This window comes from Vipera ursinii, assembly GCF_947247035.1.
Source record: "Vipera ursinii genome assembly, chromosome: 9".
In the NCBI taxonomy this organism is placed as follows: Eukaryota; Metazoa; Chordata; class Lepidosauria; order Squamata; family Viperidae; genus Vipera; species Vipera ursinii.
This window is the reverse complement of record NC_139523.1, coordinates 25,414,188-25,438,819: the sequence shown is the minus strand read 5'-3', so window position 1 is coordinate 25,438,819 and position 24,632 is coordinate 25,414,188. Positions and strand designations below refer to the sequence as shown.

The window sequence follows — 24,632 nt, the reverse complement described above, 5'->3', positions numbered from 1 at the left end:
CCACGGATGGGAAATAAAGAGAAGCTCCGCTCTAAGCCGCCCAAAGGAGAGTGACGGCCGGCAGCGCCCCAGAGGGAGCCACCCGAGGCCGGGAAGGACAGCCGCCCTCCCTCCGGCGGCCGCGTGGAGCCCAGAGGGGAGACCGTCCCGTCCAACCGGGCTCCTCCAGCGACAACCGGACGCCGCTTCTTTCTCTCGCCAGGCAACCGCTTGGGCACAGCCGCCGCCGGGCACAGCGGGGCGGGGAGGTGCTGCAGCGGGGCGGCGACCACAGAGGCGACCCTCGCCGTCGGCCGGAGAGCAGAGCCGCAGCCCGCGCCGTCTCTCCTTCCAGCCGCCGCCGCCCAGCTCCGAGCGGACCGGCCGGGAAAGCTCCGGCCGCCCCTCCCCCCACCGGCGCTGGCGCAGACGGCCCTGGGGGGGCGGGGCCTGGGGCGGGGCTTCCCCCTCCCGCCCCCTGACTCCCCGACCGCCCTCCCGCCCTCCTTCCGGGTGCTCCGCGCTCGCCGCCGCCGCCGCTGCCGCCGCCGAGCGCCAGGTGAGGCCGCGGGATCGGCGCGCGGGGCGGAAGGAGGCCGCTCCAGCCGCCCTGCGTGCTCCGGCGTGGGGCTGCGGGCCTCCGGCGCGGGGGCTCCCGGGGGTCCCTGGCGCGAGAGTCGAATCGGCAGCGGCGACCTCCCAGCCGGCCCGGGGGAAGCGGCTCCTTCCCGGAGCAGCCCGGGCGCCATTGTGCTCCGGAAGCCGCCGCTGCGGCGGGCCGGGCGGGCGGGGGCCGTCGTCCCCGGTGGGCGTCGCGGGCAGGCGAGCGCAGGGCCGAGAAACGCCGGGCCGCCCCCGCGGGCTCGGAGCCAGCCGGGCACGGCGGCAGGTGCGAGGGCGGCCTCGGGGGGCCCGCGCGCCCGTCCGGCGCGGCCACCGCCGCTGGGCGGCGAGGCCGAGGCTGGGCCGCTCCGAAATCGCTCCGGCTGCCCTTCGCGGGAGGAGGGCTGCCCGCCGGCCCGCCTGTTGCTCCCCAGGCGTGTGACTGGCAGCTAGCGCTGCCCGCGGAGCCTCCAGGTGGGAGTGGCGAGGCTGCCCAAGGACCGGGGAAGCGGGAAGGCTGCCTCCGCTGGGCAGAGGAGGATGGGTGTCCTAGTCTGCCGCTAGCCCCCCTGTCCGGGCTTCCCGTTGCCCCTGAGCTCAACCCTTGGAGGGGTCCTCCTGGGCAGGGTTTGAGGCGGGACCCTCGCAGAACAGGTGGGCTGGCCCGATTGCTGCGGGCAGCCCGATCCCCGGGGGCGGCTGGAGACTGCAGCGCCTGCAGCGCCTGTTCCTAAGCCTGGAGCCGCCGGTCAGAAACGCTTGAGACTCGCTTTCTGCTTGGGAGGCTGCATGGCTGGAGTGGCTGCCTTTTGTCCCTTTTATCTGGTAACTTTGCAGGAAGGTTGGGACCCTTCACAATTCGAAGGGGTCTCCTCAGAGCGACTCCACGGAGGGGCTTGCTTGCCTCCCTCCCTCTCTCCCCCCACCCCGTCTCTGGCCCAGAGGCCAGAGCATCTCTCTCCTGTCTGTCACCCCTGCAAAATCTCCCTGCTGCGGGGGCTGCCATCCTTAGCCCAAGAGGCACCCGCTTCCCGCCCTCTTTTGTGGTTTTCAGTCTGGGATGCCAGCTGGATGGGCGGCCTCTCATGCCCTTTGGGGCCAGCCTTGACTTCGTAGCCGGCCTGTCCTGTCCCAGGGACACCCAGAAGGAGGGGCAGTTTCTCTTCATATTGGGCAGCTTCTGTTCCTGAATTTGCCCAGCAAGTAACTTAGAAGATTCCTGGGCCTGGAGAGTTGCTGGGTGCCACCTTGCACATTGCAGGAGCACAGCCAGCCCTCAATGGTGCCTTTGGACTGCGGCCACAAGCAAAGGGGCTCCCTCCAGAGACGTGGCTCCAAGTCCTCTTGGACCACGTGTTTTTTGGTGAAAGGTGCAGCCAGAGAGTTCAGTGGTTTTCTGCAGAGGTTGTGGTGGTGTCCCTGAGAAGGCCGCAGGGCCAGGGCTTCCAGCCTGTTCTCAGACACAGAGCAGGTGCCTCCCGTGCCCTTCCGAGTTGGCACCTGAAAAAGTGGGCCTGCCTGCTGGAGAAACCACGTGGCGGGATGTCCCTGATCAGCACAAGCCTGCCCTGATAAAAAAGGCGGGGGGAGGGGAGATTTCTGTTTGACTTTGAGGCAACAATCGCTCCCTTAAACAAATAGCCACTCCTGGCTGTGTTTGCCTTGCCTGCATTCTTGCTCAGGCACCTGGAAGTGGGGTGGGCAGACCGTCCGGGGCCTCTGGACGCTCTGCCCGGTGGGGGGAGGAATGGCCGGAAGAGCTCGGGGTCCTGCTGTGGAATCCACCCAATCATAACGCTGAAATGCAGGGGAAGGGCCAGCCTGGGGCTCACGGTCTGTGGGTTGCGTCTGGGATTAGGGCCTCTGCCCCTCCGCAGAGCGCTGTGAGCTACAGTGGGGCTTGCTTCTCATGGGGGGTGGAGAGCAGGCAACTAGAATTTGTAGTGTGTGTGTGTTTGAATTTCAGCTCCCATGGTCTCCAGCCAGGGCTGATGGGAGCCATGTTCGTTGCCCGCTTCCTGCCCAGACAGTGTGCCTGTGTGCTATACCAGAGACCCTCCTGGTGGTCTTGAGGAAGCAGCTCAGCCTTGTGCCCAGTGGCTGCTGTGGCCTTTGGCTCCTCTTCCTTGGGTAGGGCCAGAAGGCTAGCAGGCTTTGGAGAGGGAGCAGGAGCCCCCTCGGCTTGGGCAGCACCCCTTTAGCAGGGAGACCTAAGCTTTCCCCGAGTGGCATTTTCTAAACCATTTGTGATCTTGTGTTTGTGTGTAAATATAAGAGCTAGGGAGGAGTTTGAAGCTGGTATATGAAGAATGATTGAGTGATTTAAGGTGACAGGAAAGAACTTTTCCCTTTGAAGATGTAGGTGAAGACATGCTGAGAGTCTCAGTTAGTCCTCCCTCCTCTTCCTCTTCCTCCTCCCTCTTCCCCCGCCTCCCTGGGATTACCGAGACTAGACCTTTATTGTAGACAGGCAGGCAAGAGAGTTCCCCACACCCAGCCAAGACCAGCATGAGGAACAGGGTGGCTGGGCTCTGGCCAGAGCTGGGCAGCCGGGCCGGGGAGTTGCTGCTGCTTCCCAACCAGAAGGATGTGGAGGAAGGAGGGTGAGCAGAAATTGGAGGGAGCAGCCAGGAGCTGGTGGAAGGGAAGAGCGGTGGCCATGAGGACAGCCTTGGGACCCTTGACCTGGCCAGTTGGGACGAGGAGCCGCGAGCTGGAGACACAGCTCAGGCATTCATAATCAACTTGGTTGGCATGGAGAGCCGAGAAAGGCTCAGGATCCAGTTCTTCCTTTGGTTTGCTCTGAAGACACCTGAACACCTGTCCCGTCCTCCTTCAAGAAGACAGTGACCTCACTCTATCCAGCTCAGCCTTGATGTGACGGTCTGTCTTTGGCTGTCTTGGCAAGATATCCGGGGACGCCAGTTGCTAGAGAATGCAACAGCTTCAGAGTTTTGGGGAGAAGCAACTCCTCCTCTTTGTCTGCCAACTTTGGTGGCTCATACTGTCGGTTAAAAATGCCAATCAGGCCTGCCAGTCAGAAATATTAGGCAAGACTCAGAAATTAAAGGAATGAAGATAAAAGATGAAAAATATAAACTACAAACATTCACGGATGACTTGGTTTTCATATTAGAAGAGCAGCTTGTGACGAGCCCCAAACGTCTGAAAAAGATAGAAGAATTTGGAGAAGTGGCAGGGCTGAAAATAAATAGAGAAGAGACCAAAGTGATAACCAAAAGTCTTATAAACAGAAAAATCAGTTGTCAGAAAAAACAGATCTTCAAATAGTTAAGAACGTTAAATGCCCAGGGATAGACTTAACAGCAAGATGTGCAACAATAAAAGAAGACAGCTATGTATTAAAACAAATAAAAATAGACCTGGATAAATGGAAAAACCTACAACTCTCAGATTCAGAATACTTCAGAACAAGGGATACATTTTATCAATGGCTAGAAAAATAAGGTAGAGAGAAATGAGTTTAGCATGTATTAATAAGCCAAATGTTGGAACCCAGATAACAAGTTGCTGATAAAATATTAAGGATTTATGATTATAAAAAATTAACAAAATATGGTTATAGGAAAAAAAATGCCAGTCAGACCTCAGCAGCTGGCCTGCCTGCTGGGCACACTAAAGGGCCAGAGGCAGGCGCTGGGGGTCAAGGAGAGGCAGGCAGACAGGGCCGGCCAGAGGGAGCAGAGCCTGAGGGTGGTGGGCTGAGTGGGCCAGCAACAAGTTCCAGGCTGGTGAGGAATCGGTGGGAAGGAACAGAAGGCGCCAGGCCCGTCTCTCTGGGACCCGTGATGAGTGGTGTGTGCTGCCAGGGAGCTGACGAGCAACTGAAGCTGCCTACACGCCTGCCTGCCAATCCTTCCGGTCGTTGAATGTCGCTGCTCCTGGTGCCTCACGCCCCAAATTCGGATTGGGGGTGGGAGGAGGTAAACCTCTTGGAACTGGGTTCAGCTGGCTCCGTCTCCCCGATCCAGGCCAGGCCTCTTTGGCTTTCTTCCCTGCATGGATTCAGGCCAGCCTTCTTGTTGCATCTTCTGGGCCTCTGCTGACCCCCCCCCCCAGCTCTCTGCATGGCACGTCTTCTTTTTCGGCCCTCTGGAGAACTCTCCAATGCGCTCATGGCCGGCTGGCAAAAGGAGCCGATGCATTCCGGGCTCTAGTGAGTTGACCGGGCTCTTCCCTGCCCTACTCCAAGATGGGGCATCCTTCAGCCTTCAGTCTCAGCCTGGTTCTGCCCTCACTGAAGCAAGCCTAGTTCTGGGAGGGGGCTGGACCTAAGGGAGATGGAACTGCCTGCTGACCACCAAGGACTCTGTCAGGGTGGCCTTGGTGGGCAAGATACTTGACAAGAGGGGCGCCCTCCTACCGAAGCTACCTCTCGTTATGCTGGTTCACTGATGAATTAATAGCTAGGATCCTGATGTGTGGAAGAGGTCAAGCCTTGTGCTAGAGATGCCTGTGTGGGACACGGCTGGTGCCTCAGGGTTTGCTTCTTGGATTCTGTCCTGGAGTTCCTAGATCACGAGTGTCAAACTGCCAGGAACTTGGAGCCTGTGGCCTCCTCCATTTGGTGAGCACATGGTGACCATGGGCATATGGGTCCCCATGATTGCTGTATTCCAACATTGGAGAAAACATCACTGCAGGAAGCGCACTGCGAGTGTGTCATTGTGCACTCTGCCTAGAACCAGGAGCCCAGAAAGGAGTCTGTAGCTCCCTAAGAAATGGGCTTTGGAGTCCTAGCTTCCACCAGGACTTGGAAGTCAGTTGGCTGAGTGGGGCATTTTAAGCACCCGAGGGTCATGTGGACATGATGACTGAAGCATAGGCTTCATATCTGCATACAAGTTATTAGAATAGGTATTGTGAGAATGTAAAATATACCACAGTAGAGTTGGAAGAATTCAGGTATAATATGTTCTCCACCCCACTGCCCTGCGGTGTAGGAAAAGCAGTTAAGAGATTATTGTTTAGCCTCTTCTGACCTCCAGAGATGGAGACCTTACATCTCCCATAAATAGATTCTTCCACGGTTGCACAGATCTTGTTTCCTTGTGTTTAAATGAAATTCAGGCATGTGCAACTGACATTTCTTGTCTTGGTTCTATAGCAGTACAAAATAGTTCTTCATCATTGTCCTTTGAGCAACCTTCTTTCAGAGGAAATAGCTGGGGCATGTGCCAAACTGTGAGCTCTCAGATTGTGCATGACTGCACCTGAGTAGGAAGTCTGCTTCGACCTTTGGGGAAAACGTCTGACAAACTTTTTTCTACGCAGAGGTTAAGCTGGCTTCTGTCCCCCCAGGGCGTCTTTGAAACTTGCATCGTGTGGTCATTTTTGTATGCAGCTGAAGATAGGTACCACAGCTGTCAGGTTTATGCACATCTGTCAGGTTTATGCCTTTTGGGAAGAGTCTGGAGGCGGGTCAGCTGGCTCCGAGGGCCTGGCATGGAAGCTCCCACTCCAAGGCAGGGGGACTCGAGTGCCACTTGAACAGCCCCATTGCCGCCTAGGAGGCAGACTGGGTGTGCTTTCCTGCAGCTGCTAGGTGCTGGTGCATGGCCAAAACAGCCCTCCTGGAGAAGGCCTCTCCTTGGCCCAGGCGGGAATAGAGGCTTCAGCTGCAGGAAGCGAGGCTCTGCGTGTGCCCTTTCTGCCTCCTCGGGTCTGGGCACCTGAGCCTGGGCTGCTGGCTTGCCTGGCCGGGTAGGGGAGCTTGGGACCCTGCAGGGGCTTGAGTCAGCCGCCGGCTCTGGCAGGAGGCTCCCAAGGGCTCCCTTGAGCTCAAGGCACTCCCGGCTCCTAACCGGCCACCTGGTTGGGGAAGGGCAGCTGGGGCTGCTCTTACCGGAGCCCGGACAGGCCAGGGCTCTGCACAGCCTGCGATGAGGGAGCCAAGCACCCAGCTTTGCCCAGCATGGGTAGCAGCAATTGTGTTTGGACATCTCTGGACCTCAGCAGCAGAGGCGTGTGTGTGTGTGTGCGCGCGCATTGCCCCTCCCCAGCCTGGAGCTCTCCCTCTCTCTAAAGAACTTCTGCTCGGCCTGAAATGTTTGTCTAGTGCTGGACGAGGGTCGAAAGTCCAGCCTGTTTGCATGCCAGTCAAGGGCGCCCAATGTTTCTGCCTGTGGCAGAGCCGGGCTTCTGAGCAGGCTAATGTGGGGCATATTGGAAAGGCTCAAGCGGGGCCGGGCACTGGTGCTGGCAGGCGGGGGGGGGGGGGTTGTGTGAGCGAGAGCCAGCTGGGGCCCAGTGGGAGAACAACCTTCCACTGCAGCATTTCAAGCACACCCTCTGGAGCTGGAATGCCTGGGAGAAATTTATTTGAGGGGACACAGAACGTTGAGGTGGCTGCCAACTTTTCCTGAGGCTGGGGCAGCTGGACATTTCCCCGTAGGTTGTTGTGGGAATGACTTTTGGGCATAGGACCCCCCTGCTCTGCAAGCTTCTGCAGCGTGATGCAAAGGCAGGGCAGCCCCTGCTGGCCCCGGGGGGCCCCTTCAAGCCAGCAAAAGTGCCAGGCTGCTTCTTGCATTGCAGGGCTGAACCTCAAGAGAAGGGTGCTGGCACTTCCATTTTGTTTTTCTGTTGCTCAGGCCTGCCCTATCCTCCTCCCCGTGAAGTCTGCCGCCTCCGTGGCTTGAGACCTGGGGGCAGCAGAGCTGCTGGGTCCCCACTGCAGGCAGCCCGAAGAATGGCTGCAAACACAGAGACCCTTCCCCGCCCTGGGAGAGCGCTTGCCCATTTCCCTCCTGCCCTAAGGGGGAAGGTCTGGGGCCCTGCCGTGTCCTGCGGGGGCACCCAGGTCTGGCTCGCTCTGCATCTGGACAGTCTGCATGGAAATGGGGTTCTAGATGGGGCGGGGCTGTGCTGGCTTTGAGGCTTACGGAGGGCAGGATCCAGTCCGGGGAGGGGGTGAGGGAGGCATTGACTATTGGCTGCCCACTTCCCAAAGTTGCCAGCGTTCCCCCGTGGCCCACTCGGGTTCTGTGCTTGTGGGTCTCATCTTGGCTAGGCTGCGAGGGCTGTTGCTAGTATAGCAGTTATCTTGTTGTGGGACATTCCAGGTTTGTGTTTAAAATAGACGACTGTACAAATCTTTTAAATAAATGAGTAGGAAAGGAGGGCTGACACACACAAACAGAATGCTTTGCTCCATGCAGGCAAAGGTGAGCAGCCCCTCAGTCAGTTCCCAGCCTGCCTTGGGACTTTCACAAATTATCCTTTGGCCTCCAGATTTAGGGGGATTTGGGGCACCACAATCTCAGGCAAAGTCACCCCCCCATTTGCTTAGCAGGGCGAGGACTGCCCCCTAAGCTGCATGACGATGGACTCCCAATCCTGGGCCTCCCCCTTCAGCCTTTCCGCTACATGATGGCTCCCCAAATCTGCCTGTGGGGAGGGTGGTTGGTGTGCATTGAGGGGAGCTACTTGATCACAATCAATTCTTGGTGATGTCCACAAATCTGGGGGACCTTGGGCTTCCTCATTACCCAGCATAGAGCATGTTACAAATATCGTAGTTTGGCTTCTGCAGAAGAGCAGATTCCCAGCTCTGTTCCCCAGCAGCAAAGTGGGGCTGCCCCACGTTCTGCTCCTGAGCTCCATGGCTAATGCTGTTTCTCCTTCTCTTTCAGAATGATTCATATTGCTGGAATAACGGAAGCCCAGCTGCTGTCCTCATTTTCTAGTGCTGGGCCTTGAGGCAAGGGCAGGGGGCAACGCTGCCCTGAGCAGCCTCAGCTTCTTCCAGACCTCCCAACGCCAGCTGTGGTGTGCCCATGTCCCTATGGAGATGAAGAGCGTCTTCCTGCAGGGAGCCCAAGCCAGACTATGACAGCGTATCGGCCTGTGCATGAGAGCTGCGACGTGGGGGGCCTGGACCCCACAGGGGGCGATTACCCTTCTCCAGGATCCTGGGCCCAGAATGGCTGCATCCCACATGTGGATGATGCATCTCCTTTGCGACCAACCACCACAACGCCTGCCGTGCCAAAAATGGGGGTGCGGGCCCGGATTGCCGATTGGCCCCCCAAAAGAGAAGGGTTGAAGGATCCAGCCATTGCCAGTGCTACCAAGGTCCCAGAGGCCCCGGGCCCCATGCAGTGGGAGCTGCAGAACGGGCAGCCGCCCAGGGAGGCTGCCTTCTCCTCGGGGCCAAGGGCTTCCCGGCGCCTGGCTCGGAGGAGGTCCAAGGATACCGAGTTCCAGGACGGGTGGCCGTGCTCTCCCAGTAGGGCGTTCCTGGCACTGAGGAACAGGAGCAGCAGCGAGGTCACGCTGAGCGAGTGTGACCTGGAAACCACAGTGGAGCCCCGGGGAGCCCGACTGGCTGGTGGACTGCCTCTCTTCCGCGAGTATGGCAGCACGTCCTCCATCGATGTGCAAGGCCTCTCCGAGCAGAGCTTCTATGAGATGCTTCAGGAGTTCCAGAGTGGGAGGGTGGTGGCTGGGCAGCGGCAGCGGCTAGTGGATTCTTTCCACACCACCAGGAGTGCCAAGGCAGAGGCCCGAGCAGAACCAGGGCTGCCCCTTCACCCCAAGGAGAAGCCCCGCAAGAAGGGCCTCCGAGCAGAGGGGGGCGGGGGGGACTCCATCTTCCGGAAGCTGCGGAGTGGCCGGGCGGAAGGTGACTGCAGCAGGGCCCCAGGGGAGATGGAGGAGGTAGGCCGCGGCTGGCTGTGTCCAAAGAGCCTGGCTCACTACGACGTCCAGAGCCTGCTCTTTGACCTGAACGAGGTAGTGGCAGCCAGGCGGGTCTGCGTGGCACAGCGGAAGAACACCACCACTGGGGCTTCGGCTGCCTCTGCTGGCTCAGCTGCTGCCACCTGTGGACTGGCCAACCTGGACCCACCCAGCGCCTTCTTCAGCCCTGAGGACCTGAACTCCAAGGAGAATCTGGAGCACGACCCAGGGGACAGCAACAGCAACAGTCTGCTACTCAGCTGTCCTCACTTCCGCAATGAGATTGGGGGCGAGGGAGAGCGCAACATTAGTTTTTCACCTGCCTCTGTAGGTAGCTGTGGGGAAGGGGCCTTTGCGGACATGGCCCCTGCCCCTTACTGCACGAATGCCAGTATCTGTGTGCTGGAGACGCCCCAAGAGCTGCAGCGCAGCCTCAGCCGGTTGAAACACTACAGCATTGAGCATGTGGACCTGGGTGCCCGTTACTACCGGGACTACTTCTCTGGCAAAGGTTGGCACTTTTTGGCTTTGCCATTTGGGGTGCTGGAGGGTAAGAGGACTCTGAGAAAGTGGGCAGTTGACGAGGATGAGGCTTGATCCCAGTATATGCCAACATCATAGCAACCCTGAATTCCTGAGTGGTGGGTTCATATCCTCCTCCCCATCCCTACACAGCCCACATAGGTTCCCCTGGTGCATCTCTTTCCCCCTCCCAGCCCCTCATTACCCCTCATGTCCTTTTTGCCTTGGGACTGTTCCTTGGTTTAGCTGGACAGCCAAGCCTTGCTGGAGGAGCTTTTGAGTGGGTGGGCACTTCTTCAGATTGGTAAATAATGGCTGGAACTATGCGGCAGTTTAGGGCATGATGCACAGGATGAATGGCTAAGGTGTTTTCCCCTCTTCCCTCTTCCTCTCTCCCCCATCAGAACATTTTAACTACTTTGGGGTGGATGAGAAGCTGGGCCCCGTGGCTGTCAGCATCAGGCGCGAGAAGCTGGAGGACCATCGTGATTTCGGGCCTCAATACCAGTACAGGATTATCTTTCGCACCAGCGAGGCAAGTTGCTTTTCCTCTGCGCCACTGAAGATCCTGCGGGCACGCTGGGGGTGGGTGAGGCAGTGGGCTTTGATCCCTATTAATTCCCAATCTGGCTGGGAGATACACCCCCCTCGTAGTGCGGAGAAGCTTAAGGGGCAGGAGAATTGTCCGGCTGGCCGAAGCTGCGTCTTTGTTCTCCTTGGCTGCTATCCTACCAGGACATCAGGAGGATAGTCAGTCACTGGGGATGCAGGCTTAGAGGCTGCCTTAATTCTTCCCTTGGGAGAGTCTCTCCTGCCTGAGAGGTCCCACGATGGAAAGGGATCCCTAGGCCAGGGTGTCAAGTCTCTCTTCCAGACTGAAGCTTCCCCACCTTGACCATTTCTAGGAAAGGGGAGGCCAGCAACTTTGTGGGCTCGGGCAGGCAGCTCATAATCTTCATCCTTTTCCTGTAATGTTCAGCTGGGATTCTGGAGTAGCTCTGTCCTCGCTCACGCTCCCTTCCAGAATGACGGTGGCCCCTTCTTGGATTTCTTCAAGGCTGAGGTCTGCCTTCTTTCTCGCAGGCAGTCTCTGTCTCCCTGACTATCCTTGCTATCCTTCTCATCCCTATGGACCCTCCTCAAAGGGTGGGGTCTAGACAGCAGGTGGGGTCTGACCGATTTATAATATACAGGTGATCCACTTGTTCAGTGACGGCTTGAAGATACAATGGCCCTGAACGACAGGGATTTATGGGTCTTCGTAATTGTGGCCATTGCAGTGTCCCGCGGTCACAAGATCGTGATTTGGGCACTTGGCAACCTAGTCTCAAATAGAAGATCGCAGCGTCCTGGGGTCCCGCAATTGCCTTTGACAGACTTCATTGCAGCCTTCCAGCAATCAAAGTCACTGGGGAAACCTGCAGGAGGCCAGAAAAGGCAATCGTGTGAGCACAAGATGCTGCAATCAGATGGGACTCATCCAATGATCATGACCGGGACTGATAGAAAAGCCGTCATAAGTCAGTCCAGTGATGTCATGTATTGCTTAGTGGTGGAGTTCACATTGCCAGGAGTAAGCAAGCACAGCCTGTGGTGAATAGAAACTGTCTGACCTGAGCTGGCTATTTGTGAAGCAAATCCATCCGAGCCAGCAGAGGATGCTTCAGCACTGAGAGGGCCCGGCAGTGAGGCTGATAGTGCTGGTTCCTACCTGGGGGGGGGGGGGCATTTCTGTGCCTAGTACTTCTCCGCTGAAAGGGCAAGACCACCCTGAGCCCCATGTGGGCCCTGTGAGGTTAAGCAGCCCTGCAGTTTAAGCTTCCCAAAGGGGATGTTTTTGCCTTGCAAGGACAATCCGAGTCACTTGTGCCCCCCCCAAACCTCAACCATCACATTGATGAAGGATTGAATGCGTTGGATACTGGCAAATGATCTGAAGTACTGAAAGAGGCTGCAGTCTCCATGTGGCATCTTGGATTTGGGGTGGGGGAGGTCTCTTCCAGGGCCAAGGGGCCTTGTCTCCGAGTGGGGAGGGCTGGCACTCCTCCTGCACATTTCCTGTTGTAAGAAAAAAATGTTTCCTAGGCTTTTGCAGGCCGGGACTGAGCCTAAGAGACAAAGTTTGCCCTGGATAGTGTAGGGGTCAATTCTCAGGCTCCTTCTAGCTCTGATGATTGGGGATTTCCCCTAGAGCAGGGCTCTTTTCCTCCCATGAACAGCGCCATTCTTCGTGAGGCTTGGTTGACAGCTCTGCTCCTCCCCTGAGGCCTCCCCAGCCCATGCTCAGCCCCTGTGCAGAGGTTGTAGCCCACTGGCCCCGGGCACAAGGCGCGCTTGGGGAAGAGGCTCTTTGGCCAAGTGGGGCCCTCCCATGGGCAGCCCTCCGCTCTGCTGTGCCAGAAGAGGGGGGATCTGAGTGAGCCCTTGGGTGGGCCGAGCGTCATTCCTGCCTCTCTTTCTGGGCCCTGCAGTTGATCACCCTCCGTGGTGCCATCCTAGAAGATGCAACGCCCACCACCACCAAGCCCAGCACTGTCCGTGGCATCCCCCTGAAGGACGTGCTGGAGCATGTCGTCCCTGAGCTGAACATACACTGCCTGCGCCTGGCCCTGAGTGTTCCCCAAGTCTCTGAGCAGCTGCGGAAGCTGGACGAGCAAGGAGTAAGCACGCTGCAGGCAACCCGGAGGGGGCGGAGGGCTTTCCTGCCTGCCCACCCATCTTGTTTGTGGCCCAGGAAGGCCCTGTTCTCTCCCAGACCCTCTTTCCGAAAGTCGCTCTTGGGCTTGGCACCCAGCCAGCTCTGAGGGGGCACTCCCTGCTTTCGCCCCAGCTCTGCCGGAAGCACAAGGTGGGTGTCCTGTACTGCAAGGCCGGCCAGAGGTCGGAGGAGGAGATGTACAACAATGAGGAGGCTGGGCCGGCCTTTGAGGAGTTCCTGGCCCTGCTGGGGGACAAGGTCTGCCTGAGGGGCTTCTGCAAGTATGCCGCACAGCTGGACACCAAAAGTAGGTCCTTGCCGAGGGTGGTTTGGGAGCTGGCAGAGCAGGACTCACTGCTAACACGGTGTCTGCCCTCTGAGGGCCCCAGCTTCTCTGCTAGTCCTCCCTGTTGCTTCCCTTGCAGCCGACTCCACCGGCACCCATTCCCTCTACACGACCTACCAGGGCTACGAGGTCATGTTCCACGTCTCCACGATGCTCCCCTACACCCCCAACAACAGGCAGCAGGTACCAGGCGGGGCAGGTCAGGGCCCGGCCCAGAGGAGAGAGTGGACTGGCTTTGTGGGGTCACATGGCACATACTGAACTGTGGGGTTGCCACCATTTGTGGGGCTCAACTTAGTGGTCTTGACCCTTCGCTTCTCTTTTGAACAATAACCCCCCCACCCAACTGGAGAGGGACTCCATGAGGAGTCTGTTTCCTTCTGGTCTGACAAGCGTCTGGCTGGGCCCCAGGCTCCCTTCCCAGGCTCTCAAGCACCGCCTTCCCCTTCCAGCTGCTGCGGAAGAGGCACATCGGGAACGATATCGTCACCGTCATCTTCCAGGAGCCAGGGGCCTTGCCCTTCACCCCCCAGAATGTCCGCTCTCATTTCCAGCATGTCTTCATCATCGTCTGTGCCCAGAATCCCTGCACGGAGAGCGTCCGCTACAGGTAAGGCTGCAGGAGGGGGGTCTTTGGGCTCGGCCACGTGAGTAGCAGAGCTCTGGGCTTTGGCTGTATCCTGGGGCCAGTGGGGTCCCCTTCGCTCTCCAGAGGTCCGGCTGAGCAGGCAGCCTCTCTCAGACAAAGGATCGGGGCTGCAGGTCATCCTCGTGACTCCAGCCTCTCGTGTGGCTGATCCTCCAATCTTGGGTCCTCGGGTTGAAGTGGGCCTCGGCTGTCCAGCACCCTGGGACTGACCAACAGGGAACAGCCGAGGAGTAAACTGGCAGCGGCCTGTGTAGTCTCAGCCACAGGCCTGTGTTTTCATTTCCATGTCCCAAGCGTGGCAGTGACCCGCTCCAAGGATGTGCCCCCCTTTGGGCCGGCCATCCCCAGTCAGGCCACCTTCCACAAGTCGGACGTCTTCCGAGATTTCCTGCTTGCCAAGGTGATCAACGCTGAGAATGCTGCCCACAAGTCAGACAAGTTCCACACCATGGCCACACGGACGCGGCACGAGTACCTGAAGGATTTGGCTGAGAACAGCGTCACCAGCACCCCCATCGACTCCTCGGGGAAGTTCAACCTGATCTCGTTGGCTTCTAAGAAGAGGGAGAAGACGAGGGCGCGTGCTGGGGCTGAGCAGCAGAGTGCAGGGGCCATTGTGTGGCGCGTTCTGGCCCAGGACTACTTGCAGGGAATGGAGATTGAGTGCTTGCTAGGCATCTCCAACGAGTTTGTGGTCCTCCTGGACCTGGCCACCAAGGAAGTGGTCTTCAACTGCTTCTGCGTGGATGTGATTGGCTGGACGCCAGACAGCTGCAACCTCAAAATTTTTTATGGACGTGGGGACCATATTTTTGTCCGGGCCCCAGAGAATAATCCTGAAGATGTTAAAGAGATTGTGCAGAGACTGAAGGTCAGTAGCGCCCCTGCCCACTGGTTAGTTAGGACGCCCCACCATCCCGGGAGGGAAGTGATCTTTCTGACCCCGGGGTTGTGTGCTTTCACCCAGGTCATGACCTCTGGTGCTGAGACGGTGGAGATGACCCTCCGGAGGAACGGGCTGGGGCAGCTGGGTTTCCATGTGAAGTTTGACGGGACGGTGGCTGAGGTGGAGGACTACGGCTTCGCCTGGCAGGCGGGGCTGCGGCAGGGCAGCCGGCTGGTGGAGATCTGCAAGGTGGCCGTGGTTACCCTCAGCCACGACCAGATGGTCGACTGGCTGCGTACCTCCGTCACTGTGAAAGTGGTGGTGATTCCGCCACACGAGGATGGCGTTCCACGCAGGTGAGCCTCTGCATCTCCAGGCAGGGTTAAAAAGGAGCCAGGGGCCACACAGGAGGAGGAAGGAGCCAGGGACCACCGGGACCCCTTTTGGCTCAGCCGGAAACAGGCGAAATCCTCTGCAGCTGATTTGTCTCGTGGCAGAATTGAACCTCTGAATAACCTGGCTCCATCTGGCTCCATAGCATGTGCAGCGAGTAGGTCCTGGGCAGGGCAGGAGGTCTGTCCTGGGGGGAGGCTCCCTGCCAAGCCCCAAGGCCGCCAGCCTCTCTGTCCTGGTCGACCAGCTCCTGGCCTTGGTGGGAGTGGGGGCTTTTACCCTGCTGGGCTGGTTCTCTTGGGCTGCGATGCCCTCCTTGGGTAGCTCCCCCTATTTGGCCAGGGACCCACTGAGAGAAGACAGCTGGCTTTTGAGAGGGGGGGATGACTGTGGCTTCGGCAGCCAGCAGGGAATGGCAGCAGCGGCTCTTCTGGCAGGTGCGGGAAGCTGCTGGGAATCCCGGCTGCTCCTTGGGGGGAAGCAGAGAAAGGCTGGCCGATGCCTTGCCAGGTCCAAAAAGGAGCTGAGTGGGTCCTGGGGCTCAGGTTGCAGCCTTCGTTTTAAGACACGGTGCCACCGCCTGGGAACCACTGGGCTAAGCAGTCACTAAATGCGAGTGGAGGAAGGCAAGCCCAGAGGCCGAGGATTCCTGTGGGCCTCTCAGGCCTGGGATGCATCCAGGTGTGCGACAGGTTTAAAATCTGTCAGGCCTTGCAAAAGGAAAACTGCCCAGGCTCAGCCCTCCGCCACTCCCTTCTGGGATCTCCAGTTATCGTGGTTATGCGTTCCCTTGAACGTCCCCCCTCCCTGCCTGAGAGTCTCCTGGCTTGCTGTCTCCTCCAGAGAAAACGTGTGCAGCTAAAGAGATGGGGGGTGGGGGTGGGGGGGAGGAAGAGGGGGTGCCCCCACCCAGCTCCCTGCTTCCTTGCCTGATTTTCCAGGTGTGGTTTGCAAAGCAAGTAGAGGCACCTGGTTGCTTCCGGCAGCACCTCCCTCTCCATCAGCTTTAGGTAGGCAGGACAGGATCCTGCACTGAGACACTTCCCCTGTGGTGGCTGGGCTGGAGGATGACCATCTGGCGGCACTTTTGCTGCACAGAGCTGGGTGGCAGGGAGTGAGGCCATGGCCTGGGAGTGGGGCTGGGCAGGGGGCTGGAAGCTTGTGGTTGCCTGGGTTCCCTTCCTGCCAAGCTGCCCCCAGGCCTCGAGGCCCCAGGCCTCGAGGCGTCTCCCGTGTTGGCAGCTGCAGAGCCGGCTTCGATGGCTTCATCTGCCAAGAGCTGCATGCTGGGAGGGGTGGAGGACCCCCCCCAGGAGAGGGTGCCTGAGAAAAGGGTGCTGCCAGGGCTGCTCCCCTTCCTGCAGACTAGGCCTCCATTGGAGCAGGGGACCTGCTTGGCCGAGGGTTCAGCTAGGGGCAGGAGGCCGACGATGCCCAACTCTCAGGCATCTGAAGCAGCTAGGAGTGGTCCCAGGACTGGGCCTGGTGGGCAAGGGTCCTGGGCAAGCTGCGTCAGCGACTTTTCTGGGTCTTCAGGGGGGCAGCTGTGCCCCTGGTGAAGGTCTTGAAGGTGGGTGGCTGGCAGGACCAGGAAGGCCGACCTGCATGCCTGCAGCTTCTCTTCACAGAGTTGCCGGGCACCCTCCTCTGCATGACCCCCGACGCTCCTGGGCTGGGCAGGCAGAGACACTCTCTCTCTCTCTCTCCCTCTCCCTCTCCCTCTCCCTCTCCCTCTCCCTCTCCCTCTCCCTCTCCCTCTCCCTCTCTCTCTCTCTCTCCCTCCCTCTCCCTCTCCCTCTCTCTCTCCCTCTCCCTCTCTCTCCCTCTCTCTCTCCCTCTCCCTCTCCCTCTCCCTCTCTCTCCCTCTCTCTCTCCCTCTCCCTCTCCCTCTCTCTCTCTCTCTCTCTCTCCCTCCCTCTCCCTCTCCCTCTCCCTCTCTCTCTCTCTCTCTCTCTCTCCCTCTCCCTCTCCCTCTCCCTCTCCCTCTCCCTCTCTCTCTCTCATTCCAGGGGGTGGGCTGAGTCCCTGAAGGCGAGCTTGATGGAGCCCAGGGGAGAAGCCGAAAGTTTGCCAGGGGGATACCGGCCTCCGTACCGCAACTCAGCCTGGCAGTGGAGCGGCTCTGCCACCCACGGTCCCACCCAGCCCCCCAAGTGGGCTGAGCAGCTGGGGCCTGGCCAGTCCCAGTCCCTCACCAGGGCCCCAAAGCAGAGCGCCCTCACCCCCTACCGCCAGGCCCAGCCCCTGCATGGCAAAAGGTGAGGAGGAGCGGAGGGTCGGTCGGCGTTTCTGGGCCGGCCTGCAGGCTCCGTGCCAGGAGGACATTTGGGATGCGGAGCCTGCGGTGTGTGCTCTGCTGAGGAGAGCTGCGTGGCTCTGGGCGTGGGCCCGGCCTTCAGGCTCTCCCCCCTTCTCTAGGCCTGCCAGCTTCCCAGAGACCCCCCGTGTCGTCTCCTCCTCCTCCTCCCAGAGTGGCACAGAGAAGACCCAGCCGTATCGGCAGCCCTCGGGCAGCTTCTCTGTTCCGGGCTCTTCGGGAGGACCCTTCGCCTGGTACAAGCTCTCGCCGGACAAGTACGTGGACAGAGGGGGATGCCCGGGCCCGGATCTTGACCCCCTCCACCCGCCTGGCTTTTCCCTCCCGCGGATTCTTTTTGATCCAGGGACTTAACTTTGCTGCCTAGCACTTTGCGTCCCACTCCAGTTCCAGAGCTTGGGGGTGGGTTTCGAAGTAGCAGCCAAGGGCCATGCTGTGCCAGACCTTGCAAGCCCACTAGGGTGAGGGGCAAACCAGGAAAGGCAAAGAGAGCTGAGCCCCCAACCGTCTCCCTTGGGTGCTGGGGAAGAGCCTTCATCCTTGGCTGGTTTTGGGTAGGAGCCACTTCCTGCCCGAGGCGTTTCCTCTGAGGAGTAGCAAGGGGCTGTGCTGGTAGCAGGCAGGGGGCTCGGAGGGGCAAGGGATCCTCTCTGGGCTGCAAACGGTTCTCTCAGCTCGACCAACCATTGACCCTGCATGATTCTGCCTCAAGAGAGGCTGTTAATGAGAGGGGGGGAGGGAGAGAGGGGGGAGAGGGAGGGAGGGAGATCTCTCAGTTGCAGTGAACAGTTGCCCAGTGGCATTCTGATCCAGATGAAATGCCCAGAAGGGCCTGGAATTCAGATGAGGCGGAGCCAAAGGTGTTGATTGGCGCAAGGCAGCTTTCCTTGTGCAAACATTCCCCCCCCCCCGGAATAAATCCGCTTGCCGGGAAGGACCCTTGTGAGGCACCCAGAGGCTCCAGTCTGCGGCCCATGGCTCTCGAGCCGCATGGCTCCATACTGGATGCACCAACCGATGCTCCTTCGGAGAGGCTGGCTTGGCCCTTCAACCTGGCCTTCCACCCCTTCCGGATGCCCCTCCGTCGCCCACCTATGGAGCTGAATGCAGGAGGAGCTGGCTCCCTTCTGCTCTGTGGCCCTCTCCCTCTTCCCTCCCTCCTTTAAGCCTGGTATTTTTAAAACCTGCTAAGAAAGGGGCTGGGTGGTGTTTTTCCCACTGTCTCCGCGGCTTTCTCAGCTGCCTTGTTTGTCTTCAGCTCTGTGCACAGGTATGTGGTCCCCTTGAGGCCTCCGGGGCCTTTTGAGCCACTCTGCCCCTCCGAAGCGACCTCAAACGGGGACTCGTCTTTGTCCGGCGGGGGGCTGGCCAGCCAGGAAGGCACCATGGAGAGGCCCAAGCCTGGTGAGCACGGATGGCGGGCACACGGGTTGGTGTGTCTAGGCTGAGATCTGGGAAGCGACCTCTGCTGAAGCTGCCAGACTTTGGGGAGCCCAGCCGTGTCCCCCTGGGCACAGAGAGGGCTGTCCTTGCCAGCATGGAGCAGACAAGCGGCAGGTGCCCGAGGCTCCCCTGGCAGGTTCTGAGAAGGGCAGGCGGCTATTGCCCTCTCCTGCAGACTGGCACTGGGTGGTGGTGGAGGAAAAGTCGGGTGGCAGGGGCACCAGGCCTGCTTGGGCATGGCACAAACCAGGCCTCCAGCCAAGGGCTGGGGCTCTAGGGAAGGGGGAGGCCAATTGCCTCCACCTCTCCTGGTGGCCTGCCCCCCCCAACCCCTCTCCTTGCCCTCCCAGAGCTGCTGTGGCATGTGCCGGGGCCCTCCAGATTCTCCGCAGCTTCTGGGAACAAGCGGCCAGGCCAGTGGGAGCTGCCTGGCAAGGACTCCCCAGAGCAGCCCCCCAAGGTGAGTGTGGGCTCCTGCAGCTTGTCCGTTGGGTGCCTGTCTGGGGACTGAGCCCACCTCCCCTCCCCGCAGGCTGAGGGGCAGACGTCCAGCAGCAACACGCTCTCCAGCACTACCTCCAGCAGCGCCCACAGCGATGACCCGGGTGATCCCGCTGACAGTGCGGCTGAGCGCTGGGCCAAGGGCGGCGTCTCCAGCAATGGTGGCATCGATGCCAGCAGTGCCATGTCCATCCGGCGTGACCGAGTGCCCATGTCCTCGCCTCTCTTTGGTCCCGCCCTCCCCGAAGGCCAGGGCAAGAGGGCAGAGGCGGCCTGGCCTGCCGGCCATATGGGCAGACGAAGCTGGAATTACTGCCCCAGGGCCTTCGGGAGAGGAGTTGGCGGCCCCACCAGGGGGGGCAACAACAGCGCCCCAGAGACCTGGCAGGCCAGGTAAGGGACCCTGCAGCTCCCCCCAACATAACCAGGACCCTGAATACGTGGCGGGTTTGCAGGCCGGTTGGACGTCAGGGGGGGACCCTCTACGCCTCCTGCCAGCAGGCGGGCTGCCCGATTTTCAGAAGCGGGGTTCTTCCTGGCCAAATAGCGAGGGCCGCATTGCTGATGTATTTGCAGCCTCAGTGCCAGAGCTGCCCTTGACAGCAGTCCCAGGCCTTTGTCCAGGGTTGGAAGTGGGGCGAGGCTCCTCCTTCCCCACCTCGGAGAGAGGCCCGCGCCTTGTGTCCAGGGCCAAGCGTCGGAGGAGAGGCAGGCGCACTCCCTCCAGCCGTCGGATGGCCCAGGTGCTGCTGAGGCCACCTGGGGGCCCAGCCACCTGCAGACTCTTTCCCTTTCAGCCCCGGAGCCTCCAGGGCCACGTACCCCATCCAGGTCTACAAGACCCCCCCCGCAGACAGCTCCCGGGCGGCTCCCGGGTCTCAGGCGAGCTCCAGCCAGCTCTCGGCCTCTGTGCCCAAGTCCTTCTTCTCCAGGCAGAGCGGCCGGAGCACCAGGCCTCTGCCTGCTGGGTGGAAGAAGAGCCGGGAGGCTTCAGCCAGGCCAGCCCCCTTCGCAGAGGCCCAGAAGTGAGTGCCTGCAGAAGGGAGGGGGCAGCAGTGAGCCCTGCTTTGGGTGGCTGCCGTGGCCAGCTGTTTTGCCTGGGGGTGTGAGGCCTTCCACCCTAGACCGAGCCTGGCTGCTGGGGAGGGGGATTGACCACCCCTCCTCTGCCCACAGGCAGGTTGACTTGAGCACCAAGAACGTCTTTGGGCAGCCTCGCCTGCGGGCTTCTCTGCGGGACCTTCGCTCCCCACGCAAGGCCTACAAGTCGACCATCGAAGATGACCTGAAGAAGCTGATCATCATGGACTCCACCAGCCTGGAGCAGGAGGACGAGCTGGTGCGCCCCCATAAAGGGGGGGCCTGATGGAGGGGGGCATTTTTAGAGCCTGCGGCTTAAACGTGTCGGAGGGCTTCGCTCCTGCTTTTCCCCGTCAGAGCTCTGGGATCTGAGTGAGCCAGTGGGGAGGGAAGGGGCTGGTCTCTGAATCCCCCTTGGGACAACTCGGGGGCTCCCCGTGGGAGCTGAGCCTCGGCAGCCTTGGGGCACTGGAGGACTTACCCGCTTAGAGTCTTCCCAGGGATCCCGTTCGACTCTTTGGGGATGAGGAGAATCGAGAGCTGTGGACTAGCTGGGACTTTGAAGAGGGTCTCCGCTCTTCCCCGCAGACCCCCCAGAAAACACTCCAGCGGACCCTCTCAGATGAAAGCCTGTGCAGCGGCCGGCGAGATCCCTCCTTGGCCAGCAGCGCCTGCTTTGAGCAGCCCCTCTCCAGCGACATGCTCTTCACCAGCACCCTCCCTGTGCGGAGGCCGGCCAGCAGCGGCCGGGGCTGCTCCTTGGAGAAGGGTGAGTCTGGTGGAGCCCCAGTGCCGGATGCAGGTGGGCAACGTGGGTCCCTGTCTTCCCCGACAATCTTGGAGCATGGGGGGAGTCAGTGTTTGCCCCAACATCCAGGGCAGAAGGGGGTTGCGTGGACTGCCTCCGCAGGTTGGCTGATGGGTCTGGGGGAGGCCTGGCCTCCCCTCTGTCCACAGCCACCATCTCGGCCTCTGAGCTCTCCCTAACCGAGGTGCATGACCAGCCCCTGCGGCGCCTTGACCCGGCCCTGATGCCCCTGCCGGACACAGCCACGGGCCTGGAATGGTCCAGCTTGGTCAGTGCTGCGAAGGCCTATGAAGGTAAGTAGGTGCCCCTCTCTTCCTTCCTCTCCCGCCCAGGCAGGGAAAGGGCTTCAGCTCTGGACCCCACAGCCAGGAGCCCAATTTACTTCGGGGCCCCTTCCTGGCTCCCCCTCCGTCCAGCTGGGAGCAGCCTCTTGGGAGGGGGGCTGCAGCTGATCTTTGAAGAAGGAAATTGACCGTGTCCTCTGCTCCCTGTGTGTCGCCCCCCCAGTGGCAGGGCCCAAGCAGGATCATTGAAGACCCCTGCAAACCCTTCATGCAGAGGGAAACAAGCACCCACCAAGAGTTTTGCCCTCCAGCCCAGATGCTCGGCTGCCCCCAATTGTCAGCAGGGCAGATGATTCAGCACGAAGATGGTGCTGAGTGAGCTGCTCGCCAGCGGTGGCACAGCTTCTGCACCCACCCAGCCTGCTCTCCCCCTCCCCATCTTGCCTGCCTCACAGGCAGCCTGCTTGTCAGGGCAGAACTCCTTCCTCCGCCTAGGCAGGCACCCCCCTCGCTGCCAGCTGCCTTCGGCTGCCTCCCCAAGTCACGGCAGAGAGACGAGGGGCCAGGGTGCTTGCTTCTCCTCCTCCTGCCCAGCCAGCTGGCACAAAGGTAGGGGATGGCGGAAGACGGGGCCAGTTCAGCCGCTCTGCCAGAGTGGAGGGTGGAGTTCCCAGCAGGGCTTTCCCCCGTGGGCTTCGTGTCACCTGTGCCTCTTTTCTGTGCAAATTGGGGGCATTGGCCTGGGTGTACTTTCCCCAGAGGGCAGAGAGAAGCTGGCAAGGGGTCTATAGATTCTCCCTCTCCCCACCCCCCAGTGCAGAGAGCTGTCTCCCTCTTCTCCCTCCATGAGACCATGTTGAGCCCAGATGTGCAACCGGCTGGCAGCCCCAGCCTCGGGCACCTGAGCCTGGAGAGGCAGCCAGTGCCACACGCTGCTCCTGTCTTAAGGTGAGCAGGGGACGGGGGGGGGGGGCAGACGTATGTTTTGAGAAGGGTGAGAAAACTTCCTCAAGGAAGGTGAAGTTTTGGGGGGATGCTGGAACCCCCAAGGGTCTGCCTGACGGGTCTGGGTGAGGTTGGAGCCCACCTTGCAGGTGAGGCGAACCTCCTCGCTCCTCCGTGTGGCTTCAACCCCCTCCCCAAGGGCTCGGGCTGCAGGTATGCTGCCTTCATTCTGGATAGCTGGGTGGGGACCACCACCCTCGGCAGAGCCCCTCCGGGAACCCCGGGCAGGTCTGGTGTCACAGCTCTCCGGCCTGCCCTTGCAGCCAGCAGCGCCCACCAGAGGATCTGACAGGCAAGGTCTACCAGCTGGAAGCCATGTTGAAGCAGTTGCACAGCGACCTACAGAAAGTAAGGAGCTGGAGGGGCTTGGTGGGATGCCGGGAGGGAGGGACGAGGCTGCTGGGCCAAAGTGTGCAGGTAGCCCTGGGACCTGGCTCTGCGTATCCTGGAAACCACCCCCCCTTCTCGGCCCCCGCAGGAGAAGCAGGACAAGGTGGTGCTGCAGGAGGAAGTGGCCACGCTCAGGCAGAACAACCAGCGGCTGCAGGAGGAGTCCCAGCACGCCAACCAGCGGTTGCGCAAGTTTGCCGAGATCTTCTCCAGCACCGTCGACAAAGAGGAGCTGTGAGCGGTGGGGGGGGCAGACAGGTGTGGCACCAGCACAGGGGCTCCCCTAGAGAGCGAACCGCCAGCCCCCTGTCTCCCAGCTGGGCTCCGGCCCCATGACACCCTCGTGCCTCACCTGAAGAGAGGGGCTCTCGACACAGGAGGGTGGAGAGGCAGCCCTGCTCTGCCCAGGGATGTGGTTCTCCCCCCCGCCAGCCAGATGCTGGCATCCTTAAGCCCTGCGGGAGCAGCTCAGGCACGCTCCCCCCCACCCTGGTCAAGGGCCGTCGGAGAGCGGCTGGTGTCCATCGGGCTAGGCGGCAGAGTGCAGCCAAACTTCTCAGAGCACTTTCTCACAACTAAATTATTTTCTAGGGAATGCAGAGCGCCTCAGGAAGTTAAAAAAAAAGTTTAAATGTCTACATTCTTTATAAAACACTATATTTGTATCAATGGTACTGTTTGTAATTTTTTTCAATTGCATTTCTGTGCATGCAACTGAATTCAGCACAGTTGATATTTTTCCCAGTTGCAGCAGGGACCCTGTGCTGGCACAAAGCCATAGAGGCCCAGGGGAAGGCTCCTGGCTGGGGGACGTGCCCCTCACCCCAGACGCCCCCCCAGGCCCTCCTGGGTGCCTGCTCTGGAGCACCAGGGCTCCCTGCCTTGCTTCCTGGCCCTTGTGCCAGTCCTCTGCTGGGCCAGCCTGGCTGGCAGCAGGGCACACCAAGGGCACTCCACTGTCTCCACTAGGCTCTGGCCGAGGGGCCCCTTCCACCCAAAGAGGGTGTTGGGGTTGAGACAAGCTGGGGGAGTGTCTGTCCCGCTCTGTGACCTGCAGAATCCTTCACCCCACTTGGCTGGGGCTTCTGCCAGTGGCAGCAGGGAACAGCTGGCCTGGACCACTTCCCCCCACCCCCCACTTCACATTGCAAAACCAGCGTATGATCTATGCGAAGCACATCCTGGCCCGGGGGTTGGCCCAGGCCTGCCAGGGTCAGCATGCCTCCCCCCACCCCTTCCTTCCACCGGGGTTTCAGGGAAATAACCAAGGGAGGCGAGAAGGCTTCTGCTCCTGACTGTCACCCAGGCCAGAGACGCTCCAGCTGGCTCCTCCACCGAGGGGGCTGCAGGCGACCTCCCTCCCCTTCCACTCTAGCCTTAATTCTGCACATGGCCAGAGGGGTGCCCGTCTCCTCTTGGCTCCTGGTGCTGGGAAGCCATCAAGGGGCCCTCCAGGAATCCCCACGTCTGTCTGTCTCTGGGCGGGCAGGGGGTAAGGGGGAGATCGGTGCCAGGGGCCCCCCACCGCCTCTGTTCTGGGCTCACCACCCCAGCAACCTTGCTAGGTTTTTTAATTTTGTAGTGGGACCTCACTGGAATTTGTAGTCTAAGGATTCCCCCCCACACCTTTGAAAAAGAATCCCCCCCCCCCCGGCGTCTGGCCTGGGATGGTAGGCACAATGCTCTCCTGCAATGCCTCACGTCTTATCAGTTGTATTATGTGTTCGTTTTTAATTTTATAAGAATTTTTGCAGATCAAATCTGTATTATTTAATTCTGCTTTAAAGTTGCTGATGAAGAGAACCATCAGTTTTTGTAAAATAAATTCTGTAATACGCTGGAAATCTCAGTCGTCTTTTCTGGGGGTGGTAAAGCTCCGGAGGGGAGGGAGGTCCCGTCCAACCTCAGCCCCAGAGGGGCTCTGTGCTGGGCTGGTGCCTGGGTGGCCCTGCTGGGGCCAGGAAGGACGGCTGTTCTTCCAGTAGCCACCCCGGTCTGGCATTTGCCCCCACCCCATCGTCGCAA

The 24,632-nt window shown here is 60.1% G+C and overlaps 1 protein-coding gene across 4 annotated transcripts; it reads left to right on the top strand.

The window, feature by feature from the left end:
• Positions 1 to 476: 476 nt before the first annotated feature.
• SIPA1L3 (signal induced proliferation associated 1 like 3) lies at positions 477 to 24,451 on the top strand. Of its 4 annotated transcripts, none has more exons than XM_083369457.1 (21): positions 477 to 538; positions 8,238 to 9,796; positions 10,212 to 10,342; positions 12,279 to 12,467; positions 12,638 to 12,812; positions 12,931 to 13,034; positions 13,304 to 13,461; positions 13,795 to 14,371; positions 14,468 to 14,742; positions 16,789 to 17,037; positions 17,198 to 17,353; positions 18,355 to 18,500; positions 18,890 to 18,999; positions 19,072 to 19,433; positions 19,838 to 20,065; positions 20,217 to 20,379; positions 20,709 to 20,889; positions 21,078 to 21,221; positions 22,028 to 22,160; positions 22,481 to 22,565; positions 22,696 to 24,451. In XM_083369457.1, exons 2-21 carry the CDS (start codon positions 8,434 to 8,436, stop codon positions 22,843 to 22,845), a joined length of 5,079 nt encoding a protein of 1,692 aa, XP_083225583.1. In that variant the 5' UTR covers positions 477 to 538; positions 8,238 to 8,433; the 3' UTR covers positions 22,846 to 24,451. The 4 variants fall into 4 exon arrangements, with proteins under 4 accessions (XP_083225583.1, XP_083225581.1, XP_083225584.1 ...); XM_083369455.1 differs by having other exon boundaries at positions 22,357 to 22,565; XM_083369456.1 differs by lacking the exon at positions 477 to 538 and adding an exon at positions 1,040 to 1,056 and having other exon boundaries at positions 22,357 to 22,565.
• The last annotated feature ends 181 nt before the right edge of the window (positions 24,452 to 24,632 follow it).